The sequence below is a fragment of the Ostrinia furnacalis genome, unplaced genomic scaffold, assembly GCF_004193835.3.
Source record: "Ostrinia furnacalis isolate ACB-3 unplaced genomic scaffold, ASM419383v2 OfSCF0194, whole genome shotgun sequence".
NCBI lineage: Eukaryota > Metazoa > Arthropoda > Insecta > Lepidoptera > Crambidae > Ostrinia > Ostrinia furnacalis.
The window spans coordinates 67,081-92,413 of NW_021130433.1; the positions used below are offsets into that span (position 1 = coordinate 67,081).

The 25,333-nt window shown below is 39.0% G+C and overlaps 2 protein-coding genes and 1 long non-coding RNA gene across 7 annotated transcripts in view; all 3 read right to left on the reverse strand.

The window, feature by feature from the left end:
• LOC114354496 (uncharacterized) overlaps positions 1-24,738 on the reverse strand; it is a 28,629-nt gene extending 3,891 nt beyond the window's left edge. The window contains exons 1-7 of one of the 4 annotated variants that reach the window (XM_028306917.1): positions 24,670-24,738; positions 16,946-16,985; positions 12,479-12,614; positions 10,817-10,974; positions 9,555-9,658; positions 1,065-1,216; positions 69-143 (exon numbers count right to left, since the gene is read on the reverse strand). In XM_028306917.1, the coding sequence (XP_028162718.1) occupies positions 69-143; positions 1,065-1,216; positions 9,555-9,658; positions 10,817-10,974; positions 12,479-12,605 (616 nt within the window). In that variant the 5' untranslated portion in view covers positions 12,606-12,614; positions 16,946-16,985; positions 24,670-24,738. Of the gene's footprint in view, positions 1-68; positions 144-1,064; positions 1,217-9,554; positions 9,659-10,816; positions 10,996-12,123; positions 12,244-12,478; positions 12,615-16,592; positions 16,760-16,945; positions 16,986-24,669 lie in introns of those variants that run through there. The other 3 variants (XM_028306899.1, XM_028306908.1, XM_028306925.1) reach the window with 3 other exon arrangements.
• Positions 1,935-5,904, reverse strand: LOC114354532 (uncharacterized). Its single transcript, XR_003656027.1, has 2 exons — positions 4,412-5,904; positions 1,935-4,089 (listed from the first exon to the last, which is right to left on the reverse strand). It is a non-coding gene; the product is annotated as an uncharacterized LOC114354532 (long non-coding RNA).
• LOC114354517 (uncharacterized) lies at positions 21,123-24,104 on the reverse strand. 2 transcript variants are annotated; one of them, XM_028306938.1, is made up of 2 exons: positions 24,027-24,104; positions 21,123-23,878 (listed from the first exon to the last, which is right to left on the reverse strand). In XM_028306938.1, the coding sequence occupies exon 2, from the start codon at positions 23,670-23,672 to the stop codon at positions 22,758-22,760; it is 915 nt and encodes a 304-aa protein (XP_028162739.1). In that variant the 5' UTR covers positions 23,673-23,878; positions 24,027-24,104; the 3' UTR covers positions 21,123-22,757. The 2 variants fall into 2 exon arrangements, with proteins under 2 accessions (XP_028162739.1, XP_028162747.1); XM_028306946.1 differs by having other exon boundaries at positions 21,123-23,894; positions 24,043-24,095.
• Positions 24,739-25,333: the final 595 nt, after the last annotated feature.

A 25,333-nucleotide genomic window follows, 5' to 3' on the forward strand; every position in this document is an offset into this window, starting at 1 on the left:
TTTTTCTTACTATGATCGAAGAAACAATGTATTATTTATTTGATTAAAAATAAAATATCGATTATTACCTGCGAAATAATCTCCCATGAGATTCGAAGCGTTTATTAAAAACTGTGGGTTCGCTCGCTCCAACACGTCTAATTCTGAAAAGGAAAAGATAAACCAGTTAAAAATATCTATGTATTTTTGTTGCATAATTTTTATGAATAATGTAACAGTCTACTGTTAACCAGTGACCTAAATTCACGTATTTTGACACAGTCAAAATCTCGCTGACGTTCAGAAGTCGTCCCATTGAAAAACAGTTCTAAATCCGTATTCACAAGGGTCATTTCGATTGAACGATTACTCGATAGGATGGCAACTCAGCGATTTGTTGTCGTTGAAGTTTTGTTACGTGAATAAGGCTACAGTTTTTAATTTCGTTAATTTTTTTAGAAGTCTCGTTTGCAATGATGGGGGCTCCTTTTAAAATTCTAATACAGAGCCCAACTACAAGCTAAGCTACGCCACTGCTGGTGTCCTGTTATATCACTGTACGTGTCCTGCATGCCTTGTATACTAACTGGACGTGCCCTATATAGACACTGTATGTGCCCTGCATACAGTCACTGGATAAGTTTTCCTGTATACTCAGAGGATGTGCCCTGTATTTTACTGTGTATGCCTTGTATATTTAATGTATAATAATATGCCCTGTATACGCACTGGAGAAAGTGCCCTGCATGCCTTGTATACTCACTGGATGTGCCTTGTATACGCCCTGTATAGACACTTTAAGTGACCTGCATGCCCTGTTTACTCACTGGAGAAGGTGCCCTGCATGACGACGTTTAGCAGCGCTTCTCTCAGCAACTGCTGTCGTTGCTGCCGCGTGAAGGAAGCGCCCACAGCGGCCAGTTTTCTACTATTACTGAGCTAAGACGCGCAACACTGAACGTGCCCTGTATATACACTGTAAGTGCCCTGTATATACATTGTAAGTGCCCCGCATGCCTTGTATAATCACTGGACGTGCCCTGTATATACACTGTATGCGCCCTGTATAGACACTGTATACTCACTGGAGAAGGTGCCCTGCATGACGACGTTAAGAAGGGCTCCTCTCAGCAACTGCTGTCGTTGCTGCCGCGTGAAGGAAGCGCCCACAGCGGCCAGTTTTCTTGCTGTGACTGAACTGCATAGCGCTGCGGCGCGGAAGGTTGCGAATGCTTGCCTTGAGAGAAAAATAAACGTTTTATTTAGTGTTGCTAGGTATTAAGTATTACATTCAAGTATTTACGACTACTTGTAAGTGGATCTTATAGACAACTAGCTTTCCGCCCGCGGCTTCGCCCGCGTGGACTACATTATAGCCTATAAACCTCACGGAGCCCGAGACCTTTCCAACGAATGCAAAACCGTGGAAATCGGTTCGTGCGTTCTGGAGTTATAGCGTCAGGAAGGAAAACCCGACTTATTTTTATATAGTAGACTATGAGATAGCGGAAGACATTTGCGGTGTAAATGTTCAATACGCATTCCCACAGCTGGATTACAAGATAAGTCAAGACCACTATTTTTTTAAGGTTTACTGTCAAACCTTCAGGCTGCAACTGGGTTGATCAAGATTTTTTTTATCCCAGCGGTTAGTAGTTTAGATACAGTTTTGTGTAACTAGGGAAAACATAGTTAATCAAGTTTTTAAAAGGCTGATACATGAGTACTGCTACTAATACTTTCTGTGGCAGACTAAAATCTACGCGGAAAAAGCCGCAGGACTAGAGATGGGTAAGTGCTAATAATCCGATTAATAGCAATTGGCTAGTAACGGATTAAAAGCAGTTATTAGCCATAAATAGCCAATAATAGCCGATTTCAGATGGTAACCCTGCTATTAATGTTATACTAATGATTAAACATATCCCTTCATAGTTTACAAATTTAGCACTTGNAGGACTTAGAATAGTTTTGAAAAAGCGGTTGCTACGGGGAACCTATGCCCAATTTCTGTTAGAATTGTCAAACACTTAGAATTTTTTACTATTTTTTGGAAGTTTGTTTACATTTTAATTTAACTGTCATTTATGATGGAACGATTACAAAATTGTCAGTTTGACCTTGCGTCAAGAATAAAAAAAGCTAAGACGAATTTCCAAAAAGGTCCGAATGAGCGTTTGACCAAGGAGTATTTAGAAGGAAAGTTGGAACTACTTGAAGGTTTGTGGAGTGAATTTCTGTTGGGTCATAAGGAATTGTTGCGCACTACGGAACCTAAATTGTTATCTGGATCGACCTATATGCAAGACGATACTTATGACAAAACAGAAGATTGCTATATTGATTATAAATGTAAATTGAAAGGAGCTTTAGCTAAATTAATTATAATCACAGGTACTTCCAACACTGATTCTAACCAGCCCTCTCTACAGGCGCCTAATGTTAAATTGCCAAAAGTAAATATTCCGATCTTCTCAGGAAAGTACTCGGAATGGAACACCTTCCGAGACTTATTCCAGTCTTTGATACACTCGAACAAGACATTAGGAAATGCTCAAAAATTATTGTATTTAAAGGGGTACTTACAGGGTGAAGCCGAGCAACTTTTATGTAACATTCCGATTACCGATAGTAATTACGAGCATTGTTGGGGTTTATTAGACGAGAGGTACAACAACAAACGGTACATCTGTCATCACATTTTGAAAAGACTGCTAAGCCAGAAAAATGTAACTTGTGAGTCGGCTAGTGGGTTGAAAGGGTTGATGGATACCACAAACGATTGTTTGTCCGCTCTATCTAATATTGGCATAGATACGAGTACCTGGGACGTGCTGGTAATCCATATAATAACTTTAAAGTTGGACCCTGAATCAAAAAGGCAATGGGAGTTTAGCATCGCGAATAATAACTCTACCGAGCTACCAACTTACGACCAGTTCGAACAGTTTCTTAAAAACCGTTACCGCGCCCTTGAATTTTTGAGTTCAGGATCCAAACTGATCCCTAATAAAACCTTACCTGTTTTCAAAATGAAAACCATGCACGTTGCCATGTTAGTCTGTCCCTTTTGTAAGAAGGAGCACAAATTGAGCACGTGTAAAGAATTTAGGGATAAGTCAGTGGAATTACGTCGCGAATTTGTTGCATCCCATAATGTTTGTTTTTGTTGTCTCGGAAATAATCACTCTGCCAAATTCTGCCACAGCAAATACAAGTGTCGCATCTGCAAGAGGAAGCACCACACTCTGCTGCATCCTACGAACAAGATTGCTGCTCAGGAACCCCAAAACGGGGAGGTTACTACGGCTGATACCAAGAAAGTTGGTGCTGTTATTTCCTGTACGTCTACAAGAAGCACTGTGGATTATAGCCAGGTTTTGCTAGCGACGGCACTTGTAGATACTGTATCGAAACACGGCCAAACTTATACTATTCGTTCTCTGCTGGATCAAGGGTCCCAATCCTCTTTTATTACAGAGGCCATGGTTGAATTATTGGGTTTGAAGAAGATTCCAGCTAAAGGGCAAATAGTAGGAGTAGGTGGCACGAACGGGCTCACGACAAAGTCGATGGTTGAAATAAAAATAGCATCACGGATTGATCCAAACTTTATTATCACAGTGAAAGCTTATGTACTAGGGTCCATCACTTCGCTTTTGCCTAACCGAAAAATAAGATCGGAGGAATGGAAGGAGCTTGAGGACATTGTCCTCGCGGATCCGAGCTATTATACTTCTAACAGTGTGGATTTGTTGTTGGGGTCAGAAGTATATAGCCGGGTAATTCAAAACGGAGTCATCAAAGGACCGCTTGGTTCACCACTTGCTCAGTGTTCGTCATTGGGGTGGATTTTGTCTGGTGTTGTTCACACGCCCATGAAGCCTTCTGAAACAATAAATGTGATGCACTGTAGCGTGGAGGATAATCAGTTTAGGAAGCTAGAAGATGACATTCCGTTGCCAAAGAAAAGAACGAATACAGAAGATCAAAAGACACGTGATGGATACTTTACCAGAACTAATCGTAGAGATGACACTGGTCGATACATTGTGCGTCGTCTTCCGGTGAAGAATAAAGATCCTGTTGTGAAGAACTATCTGCAAACACCTGGAAAAAGAATGTATTCTTTAGAACGAAGACTGAAGAACGGCGATCAGAAACAGAAATACACAGAGGTTACTAATGAATATGTTGACATGAATTTGGATCACGGTGAAGTTTCTCCAACGGCGGCTGAGAAGATACTGTCAGACTTTTATGTGGACTATCTCAGGATCAGTTGCGAAATTGTCGATCAGGAAAAGTTGACTACTAACAATGAAGATTTGGTAAAGACAATGAAAGAAGATGGTAAAGTAAGTCAACGGAAAGGAAACGAGGAAGGGCTGAAAAGGAAATCTGATGAAATAATAAAAAGTGGTGGTATTACCTGGAACCGAAGTGAAGATGACGTATACCGCTACAAGGTCGACGTGCAGACCTACGGAGGTCCTGAAACAAAAAGGAAGGTTAAAATAAAAGGGATACGCTTGGGAAATGTGATGGGTTTTCAACAACAGTAGAGATATAGAAGGCTATGGGTTGTATAGTTGCATGCCAATCTGAGAACTTTAGTGCTGATGTTGAAAGGTAAAACGAAAATTGATACTTACCCATCGTAGTTTCTCCGGTTCTTGAATCCTTTTCCCGTTGTTAACAACATGTTGCGATTTGGTTGGAGACTTGTAAGAATCACAGCTTCATGAACGTCGTAAGGGAAAGAAAGAAGTGGACTATCTATGCAAATTCCTCAACCTAACAGTTGATGATTTAGTTGTCATAAAGGAGGACAACTAGCTACGGGTCTTGGCTCAGTGGCAGGGTGATTGTGGTTCATCCCGGTAACGACGATGATAGAGTTGTTAGTTTCAAGGTTTTAAGATTTGGTCTCCTTCCTAAGGCTAAATAATTGTAGTTTATTTAGTTTTAAGGTTTTAAGTTTATTGAAAGTGTTTTTATTATTTTACGGTACAATGGTTTTTTACATGGTTTATTTTATGTTTATTGTTAATGTGTACCGTAACCTGTTTCATGGTGGGCGATGCATTCGCCTAAGTTTCATTTGGTTTTCCTGTTGTTAAGGACCTAGGACGGTCCTTGGTGGGCGATATGTATAAACCTTCCATGAAACTTGTTTGTATTATTTGCCGAGAGATGTCACTGTACTTTGAGACGCGTAAAGCTGTACCGCGGTGTCCAGATTTTTTTCCTTGGCTTTATATACCTGGAGTATTTTGACATCTGTGTACCTTTGACAACCATTGTGAACCATTGACAACCTGTGACAAGCAATAAATTGTCACCTAAATATTGACGTCTTATTTATACCTAGATAAGAGTCCCTTAAGTGCGCCGAGAGTATCCGTGGTTTATTCATGGTCCTTCGAGCCGGATATCATCAGGAAGCTGATGTCCATTGGGCACTGGTAACGGTGCAGGTACCGGGATTACACTTTGTGCATTTTTGGAGGGGGGTGACGTCCTGGACAGTGGATCGCTGTCACAAACAGGACAGGTCAAGAAGCTGGGTCAGCTAGGAGCTGTTGACATCAGTTTGACAGTACCAGCTGTGGTGCTGTCAGGGCAACCAACTGGTTGAGGAAGATCAGGAGATGATGATGGTGGTGCTGCGCTGAGGTGGCGCCATCTGGTGGAGAGCCCTAAGGGAGTCGTGTTGGAGCCCTAAGGAGTTCGTGTCGGAGCCCGAAGAAGTTCGTGTTGGATGAAGAGTTTGCCGTCTATTGTGATAGTGTGTGAGTGAAACGGATATAACTGTGAGTACTCTTTTGGCATTTTAGTATTGAGAAGAAAGTTGAAGGATTTTGGACTTTATTTACACTGGTAGTTTAACTTAGAAATTTTAAATTGTTTACATTGACTTAGAATAATAGTTTAGGACTTAGAATAGTTTTGAAAAAGCGGTTGCTACGGGGAACCTATGCCCAATTTCTGTTAGAATTGTCAAACACTTAGAATTTTTTACTATTTTTTGGAAGTTTGTTTACATTTTAATTTAACTGTCATTTATGATGGAACGATTACAAAATTGTCAGTTTGACCTTGCGTCAAGAATAAAAAAAGCTAAGACGAATTTCCAAAAAGGTCCGAATGAGCGTTTGACCAAGGAGTATTTAGAAGGAAAGTTGGAACTACTTGAAGGTTTGTGGAGTGAATTTCTGTTGGGTCATAAGGAATTGTTGCGCACTACGGAACCTAAATTGTTATCTGGATCGACCTATATGCAAGACGATACTTATGACNCTAGGTTTCTAGGTAGCTCGAATAATAGTTTCATTCAAGGACGAAACAAAAGGTATTTGAGCTTATTTAGGTCACTTTTTAGATGTAACTGAGTATAAAGTCTGTAAGTTTGTGTCAGATATTATGTTGACTACACACGAGTTGGGCAGAAGATTTCATAAAGGCAGCAGGAAGGCTGCTAGTACTACCAACCGGCCAATAAGGAAATTAGTAAATGTGGACGTCCTGTGGCTGAAATGAAGATTATGATGGTCAAAGCGAACTTTACCGAATCCTTAATCATAGAGGATTCTACTATCTAACTAACTCCAGGAACACAGTCATGTGCCTAGCCTCATTGGGAATCGAACTCAGGACAACAGAGGCGGCAGATTAGGACTATTGCCACCTCTCGTTCCCACCGCTGCAACTTCTGTGTAGCCAGGATCTACAGCTTGACCGCCAATAAAAACCCAATCAGTGAGGGTAAAGTTTGTCCCGGGCGAAAGTTAACTGTCATTGGACCCGCAACGAAATTAATAAGAAGAACATAGAAGAGTTCGAAGAAGAGAACCTCTCCCGTGAAAAACGGATGACATGTGACTAGGGTTGCCAGGTCCAAAATCACAAAAGCCAGTGCAATTACTGTCAGCTCATGAGTGAGTACTATCATCATCGGTTGCTAACCAAAATCCTGATGCGTGCGCTTCACATGATTCTGTGGCTCGACAACCAAATAAAAAGCCTAACAAAAGCCGGACAGGCCGGACAAGGCAATTTTTGGCCGGACAAGTCCCTTAAAAGCCAAACATATCCGGCTACAGCCGGACGCTTGGCAACCCTACATGTGACTGAACTACAACCCGATTGAGTTAACTGCACACTTGGCAGTCGTGACGTCACATCCCCGCTCTGGTACGGACGTGGCAAACGCGGGAAGGTGTGCGGGTGAGTGCGAGGGAGAGTCGCACTCCAGAGAGGTACGCAGTTAGCTTGATCGGGTTGTAGAGGCAAAAAGAAAAGAATAAATTAAAGCCATGCTTTTAAAGGCGAGTCCATAGCAGTGTTGTCCCAGCATAGTTCATAACGCGCGCCGTCACTGTGAGCGGCAATTATAACGCCGCCATGTTTGAACAGTACTTTACAGGGTACACTTTGGAAATTTCAGCTGAAAAATAAAACTAACATTTGAAATATTTTAAATCTCCAGCTTTAGTCCCTTTTTAAGGTCACTTTGGAACTTAATACTAATTTTGTATCTTTTTTTTGTATGATTTATTTGCAATTGTTAGATACAGTGTAGTTCTTCTTAGTGTACATGCTTATAAATGTTGCTAAGACGAACCATAGGCTCACACTGTGAAAATTATAAGTGAAATTTTAGACTTCATGTAGAGCCAACCTTCTAAATCTATGTGGCATGGCCGTAAATTGATTTGGTTTTTTGCCTCTACATTTTGTGATCCTAAAAGCGCGTTCGGTACGGTGATGATTCAAGGTGGACCAACGACCTCGTAAAGTTAGTCGGAAAGAGCTGGATGCAGGTCGCTATCAACCGGGCGATGGAAATCATTAACAGGGCCTATATTCAGCAGTGGAGGTTCTATGGCTGAAATGATGATGATAATGATGAAAAGCGCGTTCTATATTTTCTTTTCTTTTCTTTTCATTTATTTATAGAAGTTACTCTACAAAAATATTGTACGAGTATATGGCTAAAGGACAATGTTCGTTCTCCATACATTGTTCGCCTAAAGAACCAACAATTTTGACATATTACTACCCGAAAGCGAAATAATACGATTCTGTGTGTAAGAACAATGATTCCTGATGGACACTTGCCATAAAATTAATGATTAAGAATATTAAATCACAGCGATTTTATAATATGTCGTTTATGACAACATGGCGTCTAATGTATTGTGTGAATGTATGAACACCGATTCGCGAAAAATGTTTTGTATTGTCGTCACGCCGAGTCGCAGCCAAATAGTATAAAATAATAGAACAAGTTTTAGAAATACAACTCGGCATTCCACTTTTACAATATGCCCACATATTGCACGTAAATAAACAACATGAATCGTAGGTTGTTTCCACCCTTGTCATCTGACACATGAAATAAACTCCTATTGTATTATAGATATCGAAGCCGAATCGTATATAATAATAGAATGGGTTTTGGAGATCACTCGGGGTTCCACTTTTATAAAATACCTACATNATTATGGTAATTTGAAAGATAATTATATTCCCGTAAAAGCCAAACAAGCCACTACTGGTATTCAACAAAAAACAAAACATTTAAGAACATTTTGCACACTTTGCAAAGGTATTAAAATTTGAGTAATTCAAATGTTTTTCCTGAAAAATCGACTTTTTTGTATAGTGACGGTTTGATTATGAACGTGCGATATGCACTTGAAAGGATGATGGGCACAAATGTATGGAAAGTGGTACCCGCTCCAATAGCCATAACCAATATATATTTTAAAAGGTCTTTAGATGTAGGAAAATGTCTGCTATGGGGCCAGTTCTAATTCACGTTTTGAAAGCAGTAATTCCACTAAGTATTATAATGAAAGTATAACACAATCATCCATGTATACGAGTATGTATTATGACTATAATCTATTAATATAACTAAAAGAAGCATTGAAAAGGAAAGGATTATACGTACGATGAACTACCCAAGCTATTAGCCCTTTATTCGCTTTCATCATCATCATCATGATCATTTTAGCCATAGGACGTCCAGTTGAACATAGGCCTCCCCCAATGATTTCCACAATGGCCGGTTGGTGGCGGCCTGCATCCAGCCCCTTCCCGCTACCTTTAGGAGGTCGTCGGTCCATCTTGTGGGTGGACTTATTGGGTCTTGTGGGTTTATTCGCTTTAGCAACTCATAATAAAGCCCTTACGAAGTAATAAAACTTTAACCCCTGTATTAATAAAAGTTACACCCTAGTTGAACTCTGGCTTAAATTGTCATTTGATATGGAAATGTCATTTTAATCCAAGGTTCTTCCTAGGTGTAACTTTTTATTAATAAGGGGGTAGTACTTCTTTAAATAAAAATATTTATTTCACAACTATCCCCATCAATAATTATAGAGTTAAGGAAGGATGCTGGAGCAGTAAACNAAGCTAGTCTATACTAATATTAGAGAAAAGATTTTATTGTTTGTTTGTATTGAATAGGCTCCGAAACTACTGCACCGCTTTGACAAATTCTGTTACCATTGCAATCCAAATAATTTTATGAGTAACAGTAGGAAATAAAAATAACTCACTGCAGCCTGGCTTCGTCTGGGCACATGGTGGTGACTGTGGACTCGAAGTGACGTAGCTTCCTGTTGAACTGTATGCCATCTTCGCCGAGAGAGAACTGTTCCAACTGTGAATGGATTAATTTCGTTATCAATATCATTCATCATCATAAGCCCATCGATTGTTTGGGCCAAATGACGTCCACTGCTGGACAAAGGCCTCCCACATAAATTTCCTCGGTCCTTCGCTGAATGCATAGCGTCGAGGTATAATAAACCAAATATACTGGTCATCACAAAAATCGGCCCACCTACGTTTTACAGGAAAACTCGTTTCTATTGACACAATCATGGTGTCCCAACAATATTGGTGTTATTTGAAAGCCCAATAAATATCCTTAAAGAAAAACACATCTAGTTTCTTAATAAACGATTTAAACGATTAACATATGCAATAAATGTGACTTGAAAAAAGACCTCACTTTGGGCTCAACTCTGGGATCAATTAGACCAATTTTTATGGTTATAAAACCAAATAATGATTTCACGTGTCCTCTTTAACAGATTGATAGCGATTATTCCCAACTTAACAGTTATAGCCATAAAAGTTGGCTCAAGCGTAACTACCTATTTTTTGAAGAAGTGACTCTGGATTCTTCTACAGACACATTTTTGGGGTAAAAACCTTTCCTTTAATGAAATTAAGTTTAGAACTAGGCTTTTAAATGGTGCCAATATTAGTGGGAAGTGGGGATGCTGCATACGTTTGAAAGTGCTTGTCGCGGGAGGGTCGATTTTTGTGATGACCAGTGAAGATTAAAATATATTTTTATTTGATACACAACAAAAACCAACAATATTACAAGAGAGCCTTTTTTTCCTTGGCCTAAAAGGATAAAATATGATAGATTCGCCCAAGATCAATAAAATACCACGATACGTATCGTGGTATTTTATAGAGTCATAAGGATTTTTATCGAGTAATAAATAAGTTAAACTATTTTAGAAAAGGCACAACAATCAAAAATTACTGACGAAAAATCCACTAAAAGTTTTTACATTTGTTTTGATTTCAAAATTAACTTAAGTACTGGATGAGGAGATTCAGGTGAAATATTATAGGAACAATTTATTTAGTAGTCGGTAAAAACAGGCAGAATCACGTCCCACTTTAAGGCAAAGGCTCCACTCTTCTAAAAGAGTTATTATTTTCAACTCAAATTCTTAACAAAATACCATCTTTTGACGCTAAGATGTTTTACAAGTAATAATATAAAGCCACTCACCAAAACTAATAAGGGCCTGAACTGCTCATCAATAGTCAGCAGTTCTTTCAAGCCCTCATCTTCAATATTCACGTGGTATTTCACTTCCTGCTTCACTTCTTTCCCGACGTCCTCCTTTTCTGTGTCCTCTGACTTCTCCTTTACTTCTGTTCTCGGTTCTGAAATCGCAGAAGTGACGACTGTTTCTTTTATTACACAATTGTGATTTGATGCCATGATGAGAAATTTTAGAAGTGAAGAAAATACAAATATGGTTTGAACAGGTGATGACAGGTCAACAGGTAGTTTATGAATGCACCTGTCTAATGACGCAAGTACACTATGCGGAAAATTGACCGGGACTAAGCGCGAAGCGAACCGAAGTATGGACGACGCACGGGTGGGGGAAGGAAAAAGTAACCGAGATGGTGTTTACACTATTACGTCCCGCATAGTGTATTTGCGCCATAACAGTTTGTGGTGCGTGATCACGGCTTTGGATTTCGAAGTTTGAGCCAGAGAAAAAAAGTTTGTGGTTGATAAAAATGGTATTATTTGATGAATGAATGAATGAAAAATGGTGAGTTTCAAAGGTTGCTGTGCTCTAACTGGGTCCCCATTGATCTGCTTGAATTGTAAGACCTAAATGATAATGTGGTGAAGCAATTAAGTATTGAGTTTTGTAGGCTTATTTCTCTGTGTCATTATTTTCATATTTGTGATTAATATAATTTATGAACGTTTACACAGCGTCATCTAGTCCCTGGGAGACGTCACTGCTGTAGTATGTACCTGTGGCCCTAGGAGACAGCTCGGCGAAGGTCCAGACAGTACCTAGGTCGGATGATGACGCCCGATGAATCATACTCGCGATCCGGGTGAAATCACTGCTGCCTACAGCGCTACCTATAGCGGAGACGTCAGTACCGGTAGCCTTAGGGGAGCCCATCAAGGATCCTGACTCAATCCCGGTCAGTGTAGCCGGAATCCCATCGCTGTTGTCTACGCTCGCATCCTGTGTTATCGCTGCTGTATGCATATGCCTTCGCCTCCGTTATCAGTACCTGTGGCCCTAGGGGACAGTTCGGCGACGATCCAGATAATATTCAGGTCAGTTGACAACGCCCCGTGTAGCTGAAATCCCATCACTGCTGCCTACGCTCGCATCCTGTATCATCGCTGCCTTCTACCTATCTTCGTTGGTACCTGTGGCCCTAGGGGACAGCTCGGCGAGAGTCCTGGCTGCGTCGAGGTCGGCGGGGTCGTCCCCCGGGCGAGGCTCGCGTAGATGGTGGCGCCCGGTGTGACGTCACTGCTGTAGTATGTACCTGTGGCCCTAGGGGACAGCTCGGCGAGAGTCCTAGCTGCGTCGAGGTCAGCAGGGTCGTCCCCTGGTCGAGGCTCGCGTAGATGGTGGCGCCCGGTGTGACGTCACTGCTGTAGTATGTACCTGTGGCCCTGGGAGACAGCTTGGCGAGGGTCCAGATAGTACCTAGGCCAGGTGGTGGCGCCCGGTGTATCACACTCGCGCCCCGAGTGACGTCACTGCTGTAGTATGTACCTGTGGCCCTAGGGGACAGCTCGGCGAGAGTCCTAGCTGCGTCGAGGTCAGCAGGGTCGTCCCCCGGTCGAGGCTCGCGTAGATGGTGGCGCCCGGTGTGACGTCACTGCTGTAGTATGTACCTGTGGCCCTAGGGGACAGCTCGGCGAGCGTCCTGGCTGCGTCGAGGTCAGCAGGGTCGTCCCCCGGGCGAGGCTCGCGTAGATGGTGGCGCCCGGTGTAGCCGCGCCCGCGACCCGGTGTCGACATCTCAGCTGCCTGGAATTAACCAAAGAACGTTTATTAGGTACAATGGATATCACTCAAAGACAAATGGATACATAAAAAAGACGTCAGTACTATAAGAAAACAGGAAGAAAGAAGAAATAGTTGACTGAGCAGTTCCAACCTGAGTGGGTTGCATACTTATCCCAACTAATATTATAAATGCGAAAGTAACTCTCTGTCTGTCTGTCTGTTACGCTTTCCCGCTTAAACCTCGCAACCGATTTTAATGAAATTTGGCATAGAGATAGTTTGAGTCCCGGGAAAGAACATAGGATAGTTTTTATCCCGGTTTTTGAAACAGGGACGCGCGCGATAAAGTTTTTCTGTGACAGACAAAATTCCACGCGGGCGAAGCCGCGGGCGGAAAGCTAGTTAATTATATTGACTAATGCCCGTTTTCACCATCAATCCCTAATTTTTAACCGACCCCTATGATGACACATAACAGGCATTTTGTTGTCATAGGGGTCACTTAAAAATTAGGGACTCATGGTGAAAACGGGCATAAGGATTACATAATCTTAGCCTCTTTTAGGCGATGAAGATCTGTAGCCTCATTCACGTAACAAAACTTCAACGACAACAAATCACTGAATGCGATCCTATCGAGTAATCGTTCTATCAAAATGACCCTTATAAATACGGATTTAGAACTGTTTTGCAATGGAACGACGTAACAAAACGTCAATGACAACAAATCGCTGAGTTGCGATCCTATCGAGCAATCGTTCTATCAAAATAATGACCCTTGTGAAGACATAGAACTGTTCTCAATGGGACGACTTCTGAACGTCAGCGAGATCTTGACTGTCAAAATACGTGAATTAGGCAACAGGGTGTTGTTTCAAAACATTTTTTAAGACAACAAAAATAAGACTAATAAATAAAAAAAACATTTGGCAAGTGCTGAGAAGAAACACAACAAACTCACAATCACCACTGTCGACCACTTAAAATAAATAAAAGTAATAGTAATAGATAGGAGCAGTTCTGATACTTCAGTTTTGGGGACTAGAACCAGAGGTGCAATTGTGTAAAGCAATCGTAATCATTTGACAGTTCATAACGTACGATTATTCTGTCAAACGCTTTGTTTATCTGACTTAATCGTACGTTATGAACTGTCAAATGATTACGATTGCTTTACACAATTCCACCACAGGCCTGTTCATCACCGCGAGTTTACATCGAAAACAAAATACGCACGATGGCCCACCTACAGGATACTATTCGACAAGGCCTCACATATGATACGAGCGAACATTGACTCACGCACGCGTATTCTTGTGTATGATGGAAGAAAATAAAGAAAATGGTACACCATTTTCTTTATTTTCTTCCATCATACATAAATACTATGCATTATTTAACTGCCTAAATAATAATAAAACACAAAATGTACTTTTTAAGTTGCCTCAAGACACTAAGAGGTAAATAAGTAGTTAATATTATTCATGATAATTCATGCTAAATGTATTTCCTCCGCCATTTTCCGCAGTTTGGCACCTCACGTCACATCATTTTACCGAAGTCAGTCACTGACGTTTGTCAACAAAATGGTGCTTTACTCTTGAGACAGGCTAAATTACACCATATTGTTAATGACATTGAGCATATTTTTTTAAATACCTTCGCGAAGTAAAACTTCTGTACATACCTAGTACTTATTATTATTCTGTGCTAGAACTAAGTGTTGTTTTAGATTTGTGCCTTAGAATTACTGGTTTATTCCGTCAGATATTTATTGTTATTATTTATTTATTTCCGGTCTAGCAACATAACAAATCATAGCTTATATAAGAATACATCAAGTATTGTGGAATCTTTATTATTGTTGTGTCGAGACCTTTAGCTTGATAAAAGCCTATATTATAGCAGATAACGGTTTATTAGACTTCTACAATCAACATGAGATAAAGTAAACTAAAAACATTTACTTTATGTTCTTATCAATAAAATGCATGTACATATTTATTAGTATAACAAAGACTACTCTTAATATGTAATGAATCTGATTTTCTATGTCATTTTTGCATGTTAGTCATGTTACTAATTCGTTCGTTCGTTCGTTTCCGCCAAATGACGTCCACTGCTGAACAAAGGCCTCCCCCAAGGTTTTCCACAATGCACGGTCCTGTGCTGCCCGCATCCAGGCTCTTCCCGCGACCTTCACCAGATCGTCGGTCCAGCTAGTAGGCCTGCCCACGCTACGTCTTCCAGCCCGTGGTCGCCACTCGAGAACTTTTCAAATTAAATGGTAGTAATTTGTTTTTATTTGGATCAATCAAGACACAATAACTACGTACCCAATTTTTCTAAATTGGTCAATTGTGTAGTTGCTATTCCACTGTGCAAGTATATTTAGGTACTTAGTTTATTTGGATATTGAGAGAATCTAAATATTATTAACTCAAAGGTGACTGACTGACTGACATAGTGATCTATCAACACACAACCCAAACCACTGGACGGATCGGGCTGAAATTTGGCATGCAGGTAGATGTTATGACGTAGGCATCCGCTAAGAAAGGATTTTACGAAACTCTACCCCTAGGGGGTATCCACGCGTACTAAGTTGCGGGCGGCCGCTAGTTTATTATAATATTGCAATGCAACCAATTAGTTTCTTTTTCATTCAAGAAAATTAAATTAAAACAGAATGGTACAACTTCTTAATATTTTTTACTCAGATATTTATTTTTTTAATTTAACTAGTAAGAATCTAAAAATACTCAAAAACAAATCTTATAAGTGTAAAAACAAGGACTGTTTTTTAAGTATTATGGAAGTTTGTGGAATTATTAGGCTTTTAAATAAGTTTCTACGAACATTAATTGGTGAGTCATAACATGGAAAATAACAAAAAAGAAACAGTGAACCCAAGAAGTTCTTTTGTAGTTTTCATAACAATCATTCACTTTTCTAATGAGGGCTATCGTTTTTATACTTAACAGTTGGCACCCCTGGCGATTGACAGGACCTTACTCTACAGTGGCGCCATCTTGATGAGTGCAAATGCGATAGTCCTCCTACCACTTTAGCGCTCACAAGTTGGCGCCACTGTCTTCGCTACTAGCAAGTGACAGGACCTTACTCTACAGTGGCGCTAAAACGATAGCCCTCATTGGCTCAGTGGTTGGGTTTACATTAAAAACTTATAAAACTCGTTTATTTCTGCAAATAGGCTTTTAAAAAGCTCTTTCACACGTCCCAGTATTAACCCTACCACTGCTTCGGGACAATAAATGGGCCAGTGCTGAGAAGAAGCAGCGCAAGAAACTTGTCAGTCTCCTTTTAAAGGGTTTTTAACAGGTAATTGATATGACATAGCTTCAGAAGCTTTATTCATTTGACTCATCTATTTTCATGACTTCCATCCAATATTGGTCAATAATATTGGGAAATATTGGAAGTGCTATTCATTAACCCTCAAACAGTCAATGTTAGTATTATCCACTTTACTTTGAACTTTGTAACTTCATTTGCAGTCTAAAAAAATGTTATATTTTAGCTTGCTTATCCAATTAAGGGTTAAAACATTAAAATAGTTATATTTGAATGGCATACAAACAATAGTTTTTAAGTTTACAAGGATTAAACATATTTTTTTTTATGACCAAGTAACATGCAGGTTCACATTTCACTTGCATATTTTAACTTTTTGTCTTTATCATATATTCTGGCTTCATCATTTACTGCTGTGATGTTGTAACTTAGGTTATACAATACAGAATCGGTAATTGGTGTAAATATAGCAAGAAATACATTATGTGTGAGATATAACATAGTTAAACAGAAATAATTGTTGTTACACCTGTTGAAGCCAGAAATATTTGCCGCGTTTATACTGACACGAGCAAGCTTGATCCTTCTTCCTGCAGTCGAGTAAAACGACAGCATTTGCGAGTTACTTCACAAATTTCACGATAATTATTCAACAAAAAACACCCCATCGACACAAATACTCACCTAAATATCGAATCTTTGTATTTGACAACCAATCCAATTCGAATTTCACGAAATATTTCGTTGGAATCCAACAGGAAAACCATTTGACACATCAAATTCGCGACATAGAAACAGACACTGAAGCATTTGAATAACTGGAATTATTCAGGATTTCATTTCATGTATCATTTATCACGTTTCCAGTCATGATTTAAATATACATGGCGTGTAAACTCAAAATATCTTTGTCTCGAAGTCCCAACCGGTAAATGTGGACGACAGATTCTCCTTGAGTTCGCAAAAAAAAACATGAGGTTACACAAAATTGAAACGGAGAAAATTATTGTTAAATAATAATATAATTGTAAACTCACCAATAAGAACGTGTAATAGAATTTAGAAGTTATTTATTTCCTAGTTTTTTTTTTTTTTTTCTTCTTTATGGCTCTCGCGGATTGCGTTTAGCCACGACAGAGTTCTTGATGTGGTTCTTGACAAAGAATGTTCTTGACTTTTGCGTTTGGTTTTTCGGACATTGCGTTTTGCGTTTAGACAGGGTGGGATTAGGTTAAAAGGTAGGGAAACGAATTATGATTACGGAAGGAAACGGAACAAAGATATTGTGTGATAGGATGGAATCAGTGTTTATAGTGGTTAAGGATAAAAAAAAAAAAAAAAAATTTACATAAAAATACTATCATACATTATTTACAGCTTGATGTTATTATGAGTAATAAATGCAGCTAAAATATTATAGATTTTACTATCATTAGAGTTTAAGAGGCAAGTGATAGAGGTAGGGAAAGGAACATGGATGGATAAAAGCGAGCTAATAAAAGAGGAACGGTCATAAAGGCTACAATTAAAAAATATGTGGTTCATATCTCCCACATCAGATCCACAGGAACACATATCACTGTCTATAACATGAATTTTGGCCAAATGTGCTGGAGTGCACAAGTGACCAAGTCTCATTCTCGTCAAAGTGGTAGTAACTCTTTTTGAAAGGTTCATTTTAGCAAACCATGGCTTAAAAGGAATAGATGGTTGAATAAGTTTATAATGCTTCCCCTTAGATTGAGTAGTCACTTCCCAATTCTCCTCCCAGGCAGATCTGAGATAAGTTTTGGGAAGGGCTGCTGTTAAATCATGACAATAATTTGTATATGGATAAATATCTCCACATTCAATCGCTTCATTGGCTAGCTTATCGGCTTTATCGTTCCCTGTAATGTTACTATGACTAGGTATCCAAGCAAAATGTATTGAATAACTGTTTAAATGGCATTTATACAATAATTGTCTGCATTCCATGATAACGGGATAACTGGTATTACTCTTAAACGGAAATTTTAATAATGCCTGCAAAGCACTTTTGGAATCGGAAAAGATAACAGTCTTGTCTAATCTCATGAGAAGAACGTACTCTAAGGATTTAAATATTCCATAACATTCCCCTGTAAAAACAGACGACTCAGGAGGAAGTTTAACTTGTTGAAAAATTCGATATTGTTGATGGAATACGCCAACTCCAACGTGACCCGTTGGTGAGTGTTTAGATGCATCACAGTAAAGATGATGCCAACCATGCCAGTTTTCACTTAATATCTGTCGAAATTTAACATCAGCATTACGGTCATCTTTGTTTACATCTAAATTAAGATGAACTGTCGGAGTAAGGATCAGGCACTCAAAATTGACAGTAAAAAGCGGAAGGAAGCAGGATCTGTGTACTGGAGCTTGAATAGATACAAATTTGCGGTAACTTATAACTAAGCAAGGTGGGGATTTGCGAGACCAATAAGGGGAAGTATCAACTAAATCAGACAATCTGTTAAGCTTACTGTAAATTGGATGATTTAATTGTTGAAGAACGCGAAATAGGTATTTGTCGCATAAATATTGGCGGCGCAATCTCAAGGGTGGCTCAACACATTCGGCTTGAAGGGCATTGATCGGACTCGATTTCATAGCACCAGCCACAATCCGAAGTGCTTTAGATTGGATTGCATCCAATTTATTTAAGCCAACTAAATTACATGGTTCTAAGAAAAAACTACCATAGTCCAATACGCTTNCTCACTTAATATCTGTCGAAATTTAACATCAGCATTACGGTCATCTTTGTTTACATCTAAATTTAGGTGAACTATCGGCGTAAGGATCAGGGACTCAAAATTGACAGTAAAAAGCGGAAGGAAGCAGGATCTGTGTACTGGAGCTTGAATAGATACAAATTTGCGGTAACTTATAACTAAGCAAGGTGGGGATTTGCGAGACCAATAAGGGGAAGTATCAACTAAATCAGACAATCTGTTAAGCTTACTGTAAATTGGATGATTTAATTGTTGAAGAACGCGAAATAGGTATTTGTCGCATAAATATTGGCGGCGCAATCTCAAAGGTGGCTCAACACATTCGGCTTGAAGGGCATTGATCGGACTCGATTTCATAGCACCAGCCACAATCCGGAGTGCTTTAGATTGGATTGCATCCAATTTATTTAAGCCAATTAAATTACATGGTTCTAAGAAAAAACTACCATAGTCCAATACGCTTCTTATGATTGCATTGTACAACAGTCTTAATGAGGCTGGATGGGCACCCCACCAGACTCCAGAAACGCATCTTAGAATATTAAGTAGCTTTTCACATTTAGCAGCTATATTGTAACAGTGAGGGACGGCAGTTAGTTTTGCATCTAGCGTGACACCCAAAAATTTAGCATCATTTTTAACTGGGATGGCGCTACCATCATAGAGAACGGATACAGATGGAGGCACTCTCATTCTAGTAAATAAAATTACTGAACTTTTGGGAACCGAAATACTTAGGCCATTTTCATCTAACCAGTTTTTGAGAGCAAGCAAACTATTTGTCAAAGAATTAGTTATGTTCTGGACAGAGGCACCCGAAATATACAAAAGCAAGTCATCAGCATACTGTAGTATACTGACTTGATTATTGTGTGCTAAATCTAAATCATATGTATACAAGTTGAACAACAAGGGACTTAAGACGGATCCTTGTGGCAATCCCTTCCAAACAAACCTTTTGTAGAAACGGTCATCATGAAATACACTGATATATCGCTCTGAGAGTATATTAATAACAAAATTAACTAATATAGATGGAATTCTAAGTCGATGAAGTTTATTTATAAGTAAATTAATTAGGACGTTGTCATATGCAGATTTGATATCTAGGAAGGCCGCTATAAGTGACTCATTAGAAGAAAATGCTAGGCGAATATCGGTAGTAAATATCCCAATACTGTCCATAGTTCCTCTACCCTTTCTGAAACCATATTGATTGTTACATAATAACCCTGTGCTCTCTACGAACCATTCTAAGCGATTCTTAACAAGGTGCTCAGCCAATTTAAAAATTACTAATGAAAGTGCAATCGGTCTATATGAATTAGCGTCAGAGCTTAATTTACCAGGCTTTAAAATCGGAATTATTTCTTGTGATTTCCACGCATTTGGGACATTACCGTTAAGCATTATAGAATTTATCAATGTTAAATAATAGGAAAGACTAGAATCACTAAGGTGCGAGAAAAAGGAGTAAGGAATTCCATCCTCTCCTGGTGATGAATCTTTAACATAGGACAAAATTCCTTTTAATTCACAGAGAGTAAAGGGCTCATTCAAAGATCCAGAATTACTATGGAGGGAATTGTTCATGGATGGGTTTGTAAATGCTAATGGTACAGAAGGAGGGGCTAGTTTATCTAAAAATTGGTCTATTACAGTATCATCCATGTTATATGGTTGAGGTTCTTTAAATATAGATCTGTATCTACGGACATTGGACCAAATTACTGATGGGGAAACATCCGGAGATATTGATGAACAGAAGGACTGCCAGCCTTCCCACTTTTTTTTCTTGAGCAATTTCCGGGTGGCACTCATTACTTCCATCAAATATTCAAAGTTCTCAACAGTAGATTCAGACCTATAGTACCTCTCTGCCTCTTTCCGATTTTTGACAGCTGTCAAACAATCTTGGTCCCACCAGGGAGGAGAAGGGATTTTATTTGAATTATGGTTTTTAGTGGCAAACATTTCATCAGCTGTTTTAATTAGCAATTGAGAGATTGCTTCCGCGCACTCTGAATGATTACTACTTAAGACATTAGGTAACGAGGGGATCTGGCGTTGAACTTCCTGTTGGAATGCATACCAATTTGCATCAGCTAACCTATACTTCATACGAGGTGGGCGCCTTTCGGATGTTTTACCTACTTCATTAGGAAATGCAATTACAACAGGAAAGTGATCACTTCCGAATGACGAGCTTAATGTTGTCCAGGTTAAAGAAGAAGCTAAATTGGGTGTGCAAATAGATAAATCTGGTATACTAATACCTTCGTTAGGTAAAGTCCGCCGCGTCGGCTCACCGGTATTTAATAAACATAAATTTAAATGATCCAATATATCTAAAGTTCTAGAGCCATAGAAGTTTGATCTAGAGCTGCCCCAGGACTGGTGCTGGGCATTGAGGTCTCCCATAATTAAAATTGGTTTTGGAATATTAACNGACTCATTAGAAGAAAATGCTAGGCGAATGTCAGTAGTTAATATCCCAATACTGTCCATAGTCCCTCTACCCTTTCTGAAACCATATTGATTGTTACTTAATAACCCTGCGCTTTCTACAAACCATTCTAAGCGGTTCTTAACAAGGTGCTCAGCTAATTTAAAAATTACTAATGAAAGTGCAATCGGTCTATATGAATTAGGGTCAGAGCTTAATTTACCAGGTTTTAAAATCGGAATTATTTCTTGTGATTTCCATGTATTTGGGACATTACCGTTAAGCATTATAGAATTTATTAATGTTAAATAATAGGAAAGACTAGAATCACTAAGGTGCGAGAAAAAAGAGTAAGGAATTCCATCCTCTCCTGGGGATGAATCTTTGACATAGGACAAAATTCCTTTTAATTCACAAAGAGTAAAGGGCTCATTCAAAGATCCAGAATTACTTTGGAAAGAATTGTTCAGGGATGGGTTTGTAAATACGGTGCATAAAGGTACAGAAGGAGGAGCTAGCTTATCTAGAAATTGGTCTATTACATTATCATCCATGTTATAAGGTTGAGGTTCTTTAAATATAGATCTGTATCTACGGATATTGGACCAAATTAGCGATGGGGAAACATCCGGAGAAATTGATGCACAGAAGGACTGCCAGCCCTCCCACTTTTTTTTCTTAAGCAGTTTTCGAGTGGCAGTCATTACTTCCATCAGATAATCAAAATTCTCAACAGTAGATTCGGACCTATAATGCCTCTCTGCCTCTTTCCTATTTTTGACAGCTGTCAAACAATCTTGGTCCCACCAGGGAGGGGGTGGGATTGTATTTGGGTTATGATTTTTAGTGGCAAACATTTCATCAGCTGTTTTAATTAGCAATTGAGATATTGCTTCCGCGCACTCTGAATGATTATTACTAGAGACATTAGGTAATGAGGAGATGTGGCGTTGAACTTCCTGTTGGAATGCATACCAATTTGCATCAGCTAACCTATACTTCATACGAGGTGGGCGCCTTTCGGATGTTTTACCTACTTCATTAGGAAATGTAATTACAACAGGAAAGTGATCACTCCCGAATGACGAGCTTAATGTTGTCCAGGTTAAAGAAGAAGCTAAGTTAGGTGTGCAAATAGATAAATCTGGTATACTAATACCTTCGTTAGGTAAAGTCCGTCGCGTCGGCTCGCCGGTATTTAATAAACATAAATTTAAATGATCCAATATATCTAAAGTTCTAGAGCCATAGAAGTTTGATTTAGAGCTGCCCCAGGACTGGTGTTGGGCATTGAGGTCTCCCATAATTAAAACTGGTTTAGGAATATTAACTAATAAATTCTCCACTTCATCAAATATTGCTGAGGATGGATGAGGAATATAAAGGGAAACAAATGAAATATTACTTATACTAACTGCTATAATTGAGAAATCACTATTATGCTGGGGAATGGGTATGTGGGTGAAGGAAATAGATCTATTTACAAGGATAGCTACACCGCCGTAGCCATCACTTCTGTCTTCTCTTATACAAGAGAAGCCAGGTACTCTAAAATATACATGAGGTTGAAGCCATGTCTCTTGAAGAGACACAGCAAATGGTTTAAACTTGTTAATTATATAAAAAAGTTCACTTTTCTTACTACTAATGCTGCGGCAATTCCACTGCAACACTAGAGAGCTTTGATCCATTTTGAGAATTACTTTCTTGTATACTATTATTAGGTATGGCAACGTTGGACGGTAAAGAAACTAAATTAGACTTAGATAATGATGTTATTAATGCAATAATTAAATCTTTAATAGGTATGTTAAAAAGGGAATTAGGGTCATGGTTATTTAAGGCACATCCATTTTCAGGCTGAGGAGCATTATAATCTTTTACTAACTCACTATGGGCTACTCGATCATAGCCCTTTCCGTGTTTAGGTGGAGCTTTGGGTTTTAAGTATACTGTTTTATTATATGACCTGTTGCTATTGTTAGATAAGTTAGAGTTATATTCAATTGATGGAGATGGCGGAGGAGAAGACATTAGGACACTTGCATAAGACTTAGTAATGGGTGGATGTAACTTCAAGGCTTCACCATAAGACAGACAATTTTTAGCCATAGTTTCCTTAATTCCCTTTTGCCTATCAAATTCTGGACATTTCCTATCTGTAGCACAGTGAGGACCGGAGCACAGGCAACAAACACTTTCTTCAACAGTACATCTATCTCCTGAGTGTCCCTGACCACATCTAAAGCACCTGGGAGTAGATCGGCACTGGCTTTTGACATGACCATATCTACAACAATTGAAACATTGAATTGTTGGAAATATATACAAATTCACTGGTAATGAGTTATAGCAAAGAAACACACGCTTAGGTAAGACCTGGCCATCAAAGGTCAGGACAACAGTCTCAGTAGGGACAAATTCAGTTTTACCATTACTTGTTACTTTCCTTTTAAACCGTCTGACCTTTAAAATATCACCACAACCTATGGGCACTGAAATACTAGTTTTAACCTCATCATCAGTCCAATCAGTTGGCACTCCTCTAACCACTCCCATACGGGTCACATTAGCTGCTGGAATAAATGCTTTGTATTTATATTGTTTTAACAATGCACTTGAAACAAAACTGTTTGCATCCTCAAAATTTGAAAATGAAATTACAATACGGTTTCTACCAATCTTTTTCAAACTGCCATTAACTATATTTTTAAACTTGTTCTTTTTCAAAAATTGGCCGAATGAAATCGGGTGAATGTTAGATGGACGTTCATTTGATGGGTCTTGATCTTTAAGCACATGAATTAAGTAAGGGGCTGCATCAGAAGCTTCGTAGCGAGATCTGCCTACAAAAGTCGATACACGAGGATTTGGGGCTGGGCTTTCAGTGGAGTTCAATGCAATGGGTTCCNAGACGCTCATTTGATGGGTCTTGATCTTTAAGCACATGAATTAAGTAAGGGGCTGCATCAGAAGCTTCGTAGCGAGATCTGCCTACAAAAGTCGGTATACGAGGATTTGGGCTTTCAGTGGAGTTCATTGGAATGGGTTCCGACATGGGAGAGTTTGGAACTACAAATTTATCAGGCGGATTAATAAAGATATTAGGCTGGTTACTTTCCGTTTCACATAAACAACTGTTAATTTCATTCGATGAATTTGACCTATGTTTCCTCTTTTTGTTGCAATGTTTACAATATTTGCGGTTTATAGAACGTTTCCGAGTAGAGCTAGATTGACCAGCATCTGAACAATCAGTGTCTCTTTGAGATCCTTCGGTTTCAGAACCTTGTGAGATGGTTACAAAATTAGATACCTGGGGGACGCCAGTCCCGCCAGGATCGTCGGACTCATCCATGAAACTTTATAAAAGTGAAAAACTTACCAATGTACAGGAATTTTTACACTGATTATATTAAATATATACAGATAATTAATATACACACTATTTTACAACTGATCCTATACAATATACTATAAAATTAATGAAATTTCAAAAAGAGCAAAAAAAGGACGACCGAACAAACCGACGTTTCCCGCGCTTTTACTCTATTTCCTAGTTGTTTAGTTGCGTAGCGGTTGTCATACGTTTCAGTGCCATATTGGCGAGATTAGTGCGACCAACAATGTAAAAAAAATCATAGACAAAACCGCATTTACCGGTTTTACAAAGGAGATTTTAATAATAATTTTCAAAATATTAACTGCAACTTGCATGTTTCTAAAAATGCTTGCTATTTGCTACAATATTCATGTTAGCACATCATTAACTATGTAAATGTCAAGCAGGCAGGCTGAAAATCGATTATTCCCGTTTTCTCAACTAAAAGCCATGCTGGTATTATATCCACCGGAGCCTAATGAAACGGAGCCGCGAGTTATGGTCTTCACTTGAATTTTTCAGGCTATAGCTTTTTGGCTATCGAACCCCTTTCCTAGGACAGGACCCCTAATCCCCTCCTCCAGTTTTAAAGGATTCCTTATCATTGACTGGGGTACTGTTTCTTTTGTCTCTAAGCTTACCTCATTCTGTCTGTGAGATGGGCATTGAAAACGATTAAATTATCAGTAAAATAATTTAAAATGAACATGGTTTAAATTATAATGGTTAAAATTCTTAATTCAAATTAAATAATTGCATAAAAACCGGTATTTTAAACAAGAAGGAAAACTCATTGACCATAGACAAAACACCGGTTTTTCCGATCAACATCACTGGG